The sequence below is a fragment of the Megalops cyprinoides genome, chromosome 9 (genome assembly GCF_013368585.1).
Source record: "Megalops cyprinoides isolate fMegCyp1 chromosome 9, fMegCyp1.pri, whole genome shotgun sequence".
Taxonomy (NCBI): Eukaryota; Metazoa; Chordata; class Actinopteri; order Elopiformes; family Megalopidae; genus Megalops; species Megalops cyprinoides.
Genome location: NC_050591.1, coordinates 12,826,009 through 12,835,473, shown reverse-complemented (window position 1 = coordinate 12,835,473; position 9,465 = coordinate 12,826,009). Strand labels below are relative to the sequence as shown.

Genomic DNA, 9,465 nt, shown 5'->3' with positions numbered 1-9,465 from the left:
AAGTGCCTGCTCTGCCATTGTGAAACATTTGACCTGTACAGTATATACATAATGGCAAGTATGTCCTTCTTGTGTACAATATGTTAATGATCATCCATGGGCTTTAAAAAAAACATTGTCAAATATGCTTAAAATGCATATTGCTAACATTTAAATTTAAAATATCTACAAATGTCACAAAACCATGTCACAATCACAATTAGTGGAATAATAGGCCTACACGGTCTGATTCCCAGCATACTCTTTGTCATTATCATGGCTGCATATTGTGTAGTTGTTTCTGAAAGTGTATAGGGAGGTAAACAATTTGATTTGATTTGATTGGGACGGTTTTTAGAAAGAATACTCTGTGAATTTGCTCTGTCCTAAAAAGCTGACTTTTTCACAGATTTTTCATTAGTTGCTACGGATTATGTGCCTAGTGAATTTAACAGTTGCTGTTCGTGCTTAAAATGGCATGGGCATTGGCTGTTTGACTTCAGTTTTGCCTGCACCAAAGAGTAGACTACAGCATAGAATGGGGTGGTAGATTCTTTCAAACATAACTGCTTTCAGTCCCCACTTCTTTTGCTGTGAGTTTATGTTGAGCCAACCACTTGCGTGTTCTCCCGTGTCTATTTGGTGAAAGACTGTCGAACGTCACAGCTGATGGTGCGAGCAACTTCATAGCGCTTAGAAATCGGCATGAAAAGAGCTGGTATATATAATTTTTTCCAAATTTCTTGGCTTGCTATTGCATCTTATCTGAGACAACAGAGTAAAGACAGGTAAGCGGGTAAAGTTGCCTGTGCGAGCACGTTATCATGTACTCACTCGGTGCCTCCAGTCGTATGTGTTAGTGTGGATATTTATATTCACTGCCAAGTGACTATAGCACTTAATGATCTAGATGTGAAACAGAAGAAAAAAAAAACACCAATTGCTTCTTCAAGTGCAGTTTCCAAATTCTTTGTGTTGCCACGTTCAATAACATGATGAACAGTTCAAAGTCACGCTGGTGATTGTCAGAGGTCCAACATATGGCAACTGTTAATATTTACATTGTTTTAAAGCTCTAAAAACAACTACTTTTCATCAGACATTTTACCCATAACTCCCAATGAGACATCCAAAACACTGTTCTGTTAAATAACTTACATGTTGTGTTATACAACACTTCAGTTCTCATCAGGTTCACCCTGAAGTTTTTGACTTAAAAAATGCAGGCCTATTTGTTTTTTGGTAAAACATGGAGATATCAATTGGGTCAATCAATTGCTGTCCCATGTATATAGTAAAAGATTTTCTTCCTCAAAACATGACACTAATGACTGTGAAGCATACACCCAACTACAGAGCTGTTGGGTGTTCTGCTTCCATTCACTCCCCACCCCCAATGTGCATGTCATTAGTACCCCTCTGTATCCCTCACAGTCCTGATTGGTTGAAAGTTTCAGAATGCAGGGAAGAGGGGTACCTCAATTTCCTGTTCACTTCCACTTCCTAATGTGAAATCTCAATGGTTTGACTAATGAGATGAAGAGGTAAGCTGCAATGACCTTGAATGTTGAGAATATTTTTAAAGAAATGAAGCCAATACAGACCAATTTAGTGTGGTAAATGACAGTTCTTAAAAAAGTCCTACATTTCTGCGTTAGGCATTATTGGTTGACCTCTACCACTGAATAGAGGGTGCAGTGTAGTTCCAGTATTGCTACTACCCTGATATTCCAACATAAAATTCCCTTCAAAAACCACAACGGACACCACACCTTCACTTTACTAAATTTTAATTACAAAAGTTATTAACAACAGGAACATTTTAACACTTTGTAGTGTTTGCATAGACAGGATAATTCACTGTGCCTGTGTGTTCTTCCCTTTCTCCTGTGTAGGTACAACATTATCATCGGCTCTTTTGAGAGCATTTCACCCATAAATAGAGGCGTTTCAACTGCATGAAATAATTTAAGTCTCAAACATTATCTGTCATGAAGTGTAATAAATAACACAAATCCATTTCCCCACAATGCTTTGCTTGGCTTAATCCAAATATGTAGAAATGACTACTTCTAAGTCATGCTTGGCATTGTAAAATAACATTGCAGAGAGGTTCCAAACATATCCATGGTTTTCAAAATAACTACATTTAAAAATACTCATCTGCATTATATTACATTCTATATGGGTGACTAATAGAATTATGGATTACATACTGTTTTTGCATCTAAAATGGGACAGGTATTGCCTTCATAAACAGCACCGAGTAACACATGAAGCCTAAATCTATGTAAAAAAATTCATGTTAATGATTTTTCTCTACTTGTATATTATTAGAGACAGACCCAAATTTTCAGATGGCATGAACAAGGACGAATCAGACTTCAACCTGCCGTCTGAGATACAGCTGGTTTCTGCTGTGGTACACGGTATTTGTACAAACCAGGTATTTGCAAAACCATCAAACTGGCCACTTATCAAAATCTACATACAGTACGAAGTGCAATTTTAGAATGGCATGATGCCTATGCCAGACTGTTCAACCGGAAAACTTACAATTTTAACACTTTAAATTTTAACCACAATATACAGTATGCACTTTTTAAAAGTCAAGAAGGTCAACTGTTTAAATTGGTAAACCAGGCTGTCAGAATACTTAGTCTGAGTTCAAGTTCAGCTCATTACAATGTAATGAGCTCAAATTTCAAGGCTGGACTGCATGAGCAAAAAAAAAAAGATTTCATAGTAATGCCATTTCAAAACGGATGTAAACGTATGCCAGTCACATCATATTGATTTGCAACAAAGTTCAACGCTTGTAAAATCTGTGGCAGGGCATCATCACAGGATACTGAAAGGCAACTTTTAAAACATCGAGCAATAAAGTCACCTCCGCCATGGCAATTTAATGGCTACTTGCAATACAGGCTGATTCAAAATTTATCACAAGACTCCTGTTCTTATGAACACCTGCTTTCTAAAAATCAGGACACCTGTCTGGTCCCTTAACATTTCTGATGCTGTTGAACATGGTAGAGGGTATCAGCCCTATAATTGTGGAAAAACAAAACAAACATGACAAACAGTCATAAATATGGCTTCTCAGCCTCCCCTTTAAATAGAATATGCTAAAACTAGCAGTTAGTTTTCATAAACACCACGAAAAACTGGCATTAGGTACAAAATCCAAAGTTTTGGATCCTAAGAATAATGTATGAAAACACTATGAAACTAACATTCCTTTGACAAATAAAACATGAGGAACTTGGGAAAACAGAATGATTAATGATATAATGCACACTTATGCTAATGACTATATATTGGTATCCCTGCCTTAATACAAAGCAAAACGTGTAGGGAGAGAGCGCTAATGCATCCACCTATATTCGCTACATTGTCATGTCTATTGCAGTAAATGTCCACTTGTGAAGGAGGATATGCCAGTCTCCTGCCAAATGACCAGTGGGAGGTAAATTCATACCTTTCCAGTATGCGTGTTGGTAGCAATATATTTGGCAACAGTGCACAACTTGGATTTACAAAGCGGAAGCAGCGAGTAGGGCCGATGCCTGTGGTAAGAGGTTTATGGAACTGGAGAAAATGAGGTAGGTGTATATATTGCAAGCCAGCCAAATGCATAACTCATAAAATACTGGAAACATAATATAAAGTGGCTTGATGTTTGAGAGTCTGCAGTGGAGAAATGAGTCTGAAGGATAAGCAAGATGCAAGAAAACTAACTAGACTTCTGTGGACTGATTGCGGGTGACCTGGAGAGATTGGGTCTTGTAAAAGGAGGTAGTCTTAGCTCCGTAATACTTACTGAAACTCTAAGAAGTACGTATATCAGAAAGCTAGCTCTGTTAGGTGTGGAACCGTAAGTCTTACAGGTCACAAAGGTCAAGCCAAAATTCCAACTTGATTATATATCAATCTTCACAGAAGATACTGTCGGTGTTTTCAGCATTTCCTAGAACGCAGTGGTTGGTTAACCATTTCCCCTACTATACATGGGTTAACAAGACTGTTACCTGAAGGATGTGGTGCAACCCAATAAGGTAACCTTTTGGATGACCTTGACCTTTGCTACATCTCCTTAATTGACCAGTGACCCTTGTAATATTTACAAGTCTCCTCATTATGTACACGGTGCGGACAATTCACTACATTCGTACTTATGAATCCATGATCCATCTTCAATAAAACCTTTTTAGAAAAGTATATCACAAGGAGCTAAATGCTAAAATAAAAAATAGATTACAGCTCTTAAGAAGGCACAAGATTTAAATCCCTAAATGTCTCTAGTATGTAAAAATGTACATTTTTATAACAAGATCATTAAATGTTTGTGATTGATCAAAACCTTGCATAACCCCCACTGCCACAGTGAACTGGGAAATGAAGTGGCAACTTGATCGCTTTGCTGTGAAAAGCCTGCATATATTAGTCATTTTTCCCCATGTCTGTGTGAATGCATTTGCGCCATTTTCAGTCTTGCACAGGAAAATGAGGTAAACGCTGGCTTTGGAGTCTCAGGACCCCACCAAAATTTCCATGATGTGCTCCAGCTCATTCAGGTCCCGCACGTTCTGGCTGAGGGAAAAGGGGGAGGCTGCTGGGGAGGACAGAGCAGGCAGGTACTTGAGGAGCTCGTCACCTGCAGCGCTGGAGACGGTCCTCGCCCCCTGCGGGCTTGTCTCCCGCTCGTACACCGACGTGTCGATGTCCAGGAAGAGGTCGTCCAGGGCGACGTCCCGCAGGTAGCTTGAGCGCATCACCTCGAAGCTGCCGAAGACGGCGCCCTCCGGGGGCCGGCACCCTTCAGTGCACCTGTCCGCCCTCCAAGCTCCGGCTACCAACTCCTGCTGCTGCAGCTTGGGGCCGGCGTCCCCTGGCAGGTTCTCGATGGACCCGAGGGGCGTCCGCGGAGGTGCCTGAGGGCTGTGGGTGGAGCCGCCATCAATCACCATGTCCAGGTCTTTCAGGATGGAGGAGATGGCTGACGACAAGGAGAAGTCCTCTTCGGAAGACAGGGCCATCCAGTCGTCACCGGCGTCCTCCACGCTCTGGGGGCGGCTCGCTGGGGGTGGGCGGGTTGGAGGAGCCTCCTCGCGGGGGCAGGGCTCCGGGACTGCCGGGGCTGCGCGATGGGGGGCCCTGACCTGGGCCAGCGTCGCGCCCTCTAGTCGGATCTCCTCCTGGATCTGCCGCAAGGTGTTGGCGATCAGCACCGAGCGTCTCAGGCTGGGCTCCACCATCATCTGGCTGTGCTGGAACTTGTCCAAGGAGATGTCCAGCACGGACTGCCGCTGGCTCTCGTACACAACGCTGCCCCCTTCAGGGGGGTCTAGGAGCTTCCGCTTCAGGCCCTTGCCCATCATCCTTGACCTATGGAAGAGATGTGACCTGGCATTAGAGCAGAAGACATCAAGCTGTGACTGCAGGCAGCCTGAACACAGCTTGCCATTATCAGAACACATGTGCTGAAATTCCACAATCATTCTAGTAATCATGTGTTCATACCATGTGCAGAAACTGTTGATTGTTCTGGCTACACGCACCAAATTTAAAGGATAGAGGGCTGAAATGTTTATAATTTAATGCGTAGAACCAAACATCCACTAGGTATTATCTACCTTGTGCATCAAGGCCATCCTACATCTTATCATACAGCACTGACCCTCTCCTACTGATATAATTTAAGGTTTGGAGGGGTTCCTAGTTTCTAAAAGGATGTGAAGCGGCATTTTTTTTTAAACTACACTCACACCTTTGGCAGAAAATAATGAACATGTGATAACTGATACCTACTGTTATGTCTTTACATCCTGACAGATACAGAACACTGCATGAATATTAATTCCCCACTCTCCTGAGATTAATATTTGAGCATGCCTATACAATTTTATTAATTTACCAATTTAATACCAACATCACTGCATTCACCACCACATATTTAGCCATTAATTGCATACATTACAGTAAAATGAACGTTATCAGCATTTTTGGGCATCCAACTCTGGCTTTAACGAAAAATTCTGTAAAATTCACATGAAGGTCCAAAGGGGATTATTTTGCAGGATTTCATACTTGAGTATGAAAATCTTTCTCACTGCTTTTACAAGACATAACAGCCATTATTTGGAAAACATATTGGTGCCGCATTCAGCGTTGTTAGCGGTCAAAATAACCTTTTCAAAATTGTTCAGTTGCCATGCTTTTCTGTTGTTTTATATGTTACTTATATTTTAACAATGGCGTGTGGGTTTAGACGGAGTCATTTCAAAAAAGGTCTAGTTTCCTGTGCGTGACGCAGTCGGCTCCACACGAAACCACACCACGGCCCTAGAAGAACTAATAAGATAAAAAACGCTGGCCAAAGGAGGAAGCTAAATTAGCTCATGCTAACTGCGGAAATGAGCAATGTGTAATGCGTACAAATGTGTAATGCTTACATTTTTTTTTTATTTCGTGGGGCACCGAACCCAACTCTTCTCGAATATTTAACTAAATAGTACACGGCTTGCTATGTCTTCGTTTTTTTGTATCAGATTACCTAACGTTAGTTAACCTTACGTCCTCTGAGAAAGTTGTAGCAAAATCTTTCTGTTTGCAATCAAAAGGATAAGTTAGCTAGCTAGTGATGCAAAATTGCTACCCATTATACCGGTAATGGTTACATGTCTATCTAGCTCATTCAGTTTCATACAATTCGGCGGGTTTACCCCACAATCAATAGCTTGTTACCAAACACTGTGGCTCTGTAGCCGTTCCCCAACTTACCAATGCATTAGGATCAGATTTGTGTTCTCCTGCGCACGGAGTTTCAACTGTGGATACACATTCGTTCGTCGAAAAATACATCCAACGCGTATACTGGCCGTAGATACCACCAAATAATGGCAAATATTTTCAATGTAAAAGCCGGCATGGAACGCCGTACATGATCACTGCCTATACAGTAGGCAAACGACATCTGTGTTCCGTCTTACTTCCCGCCTGTGATTCAATTCCTACGCCAAATGCAGTACGCATGCGCTGCTTTCTGTGTTTAACTGGGAATTGTAGTTCGGATGACAACGTAAGCATGCCTCACACTAGGATAAAATGCTGTTAAGAGCAACTAGCTACTGAAAAGTTTCGCATACCGGAACTTTTCCCTTATAACCTAACTACGTATACAAATTTGACTGTGTGTACCCACGTATGAAGTAAATAAAATAACCACATAAACACATTTATAACGTTACGTATCTGGCGACGTGATTTGCCACCTGTACCGTAAGGATACTGTACCCTTAGCTGTGGCGTTTCAAAGCAACATGAGTTCAGCCTTAGTTCAATGCATCTTTAACTCGCTCGCCTCCGAGAAAGCTGAGATTGTAGTGCAGTTGACCTTGGCAAAGCTGTAGCTTGAATTTTACTGCTGTAGCGTCGCGTCTTTAAAGATTTTCTACACTAGAGTACACAATGTACTGTACATCACTTAAATGCCCAGTGCCCTCACTCCCACAATGCATTGCATTGCCAAAGAGGTCTGTGGATCGCACGTCAACTCGAGAAAACAAAGGTCAACTAATAAACTATTAAGAGAAGATAAATGCATTATTCAAGTAAACCATCTGTAAAAGATAACATGCATAAATGTAATTCACATCGTATATGATCTTCTTGAAAAGTTTCACTGAAGTTTAAGTGTCACACACAGTACATGTGACAACACTTTCAGCTGATCAGTATGTTACAACCTGCACAAATGCATATATAGTAACTACAATAAGTAATATTACGATTCAGTTCTTTTTTAAAAAAGACGAATGAACATGTATTATTTAATTCCCGGACATTTGCAAATATACGTTATTTTATCCAATATTGAGAGCAACACAACTAATTATTGCAAAAGATAGCTAAATCAGCGAAAAGTGAGACAGATATATTCAGATGTTAGCTAAACTACAAGTTTTATGATTACACCATAATTCGCAAATTGCGCTTTAAGACCGTAACTAGCTACATTCTATAGTTAGCCAGCTACCTAGCAACATTTTTGATCTGTGGCTACTCAGAGCGTCTACGTGACACCTGCCAAACCAAAACCATAAAGATCACACTAAACTTAAAATGTTCTGAAACATGCAAAAATAAGACAGCATCTGTCCGCCTACTACACTGTCTTTGTGAAAATAAGGCGAATATAGTTTCCCTTTTAACTTTACAACTGAAGCTCTTCCTTGACACTAGCTCGTTTGGCTAGCTAACGTTAGCTACTTAGCCAGTACTTACGTAATGACAGCATGAAGAGAATCGTCATTTCTGGTTACATTTTTCCATTTGAACAGGAAAAACGCAAACAACGTCAAATTAAATTTTACCTGTTCGATGTGTGGCACGTTTTCAAACTCGAACCATTCATATATCTTTCCACTTCCTTACAGGTGGTAAAGCCCGAATTCCTCTGTATTACAGTCAAGTCTTAACCTCCTCAGCCCATCACATTAGTTTCAACGTTGTTTGTTAGCCTATCTTGAATGTCCCTTTCGCTTTTCCCTACTCCAAAAAAAAAAAACAACAGAAGTACCGCCTTAAACACTGGGTGCCTTTTATGTATTGGCTATACATGGGAATTGTGTTAACATTCTACAATTTGATTGGGTGGAAGGACTGTCGCTCTAAATTAAAATTCCCCTCAACATACTTCATGCTTTCGCCGTATCGAAAATGGAAACGTGTGGCTCACAGTAATTTCATTTTTGTCTGGGGCATGCACGTCTGCAAATAGCCATTCAGTCCTGATCGGTTTCAGAGGTATCCATTGACAGTTCCGCTTCTCACTTAAGAATTGTGTGTGTGTGTTTTTTGCTTTGCTTATCCGTCAAACGAGCGCTTTAGCAATGAAAACCCTCTAAATTACCCTGCTCTAAATTACCCTGATAACTAGCAGTGTCATCAGCTGGATATATCGACTTTGTGTTTGATATATACTTTTGAGCAGATCAAAGAAAATATTCGCATTGAATCACACAGGCAATGCAAGCTTGGCAACTTTAGCTAAATACACCTTCTGTGGACGAAGGTTACAGTAACAGTTACGTGCATATTGAGTGGGCCTTTATTAGAACGTGCCAGCTAGAGATAGTTACCAAGTTAACGGTTTTACGCCACTTTACGGTCAACGTTATTGTTTCGCGGTGGGAATGATGTTGCGTAGATATATTGTACAGCTACGTCAGGTACTTAAACCATTTGGTACCTTTTCCGTGTTGACTAACAACGTGACGTCACATTTTCTGTACGTGCATTGATTAGTTGCCGAAAACTGCAATTTGCAGTTTCATACGTGCAACTAAGGACTGTAGGTCTTAAACGATTTTATTTCCTGAAACAAAAGTCAAATTCCCTGACCGGGAATCGAACCCGGGCCGCGGCGGTGAGAGCGCCGAATCCTAACCACTAGACCACCAGGGATGTATGTAAACATTTCCG

General features: G+C 40.9%; 1 protein-coding gene and 1 non-coding gene across 2 annotated transcripts; both read right to left on the bottom strand.

Annotated features, from left to right (window-relative positions):
- Positions 1-3,311: 3,311 nt before the first annotated feature.
- On the bottom strand, positions 3,312-8,486 carry sertad3 (SERTA domain containing 3). The gene is made up of 2 exons (XM_036537250.1): positions 8,355-8,486; positions 3,312-5,367 (listed from the first exon to the last, which is right to left on the bottom strand). Exons 1-2 carry the CDS (start codon positions 8,393-8,395, stop codon positions 4,512-4,514), a joined length of 897 nt encoding a protein of 298 aa, XP_036393143.1. The 5' UTR covers positions 8,396-8,486; the 3' UTR covers positions 3,312-4,511.
- Positions 8,487-9,375: 889 nt separating this feature from the next.
- trnae-cuc lies at positions 9,376-9,447 on the bottom strand. The gene has a single exon. It is a non-coding gene; the product is annotated as a tRNA-Glu (tRNA).
- Positions 9,448-9,465: the final 18 nt, after the last annotated feature.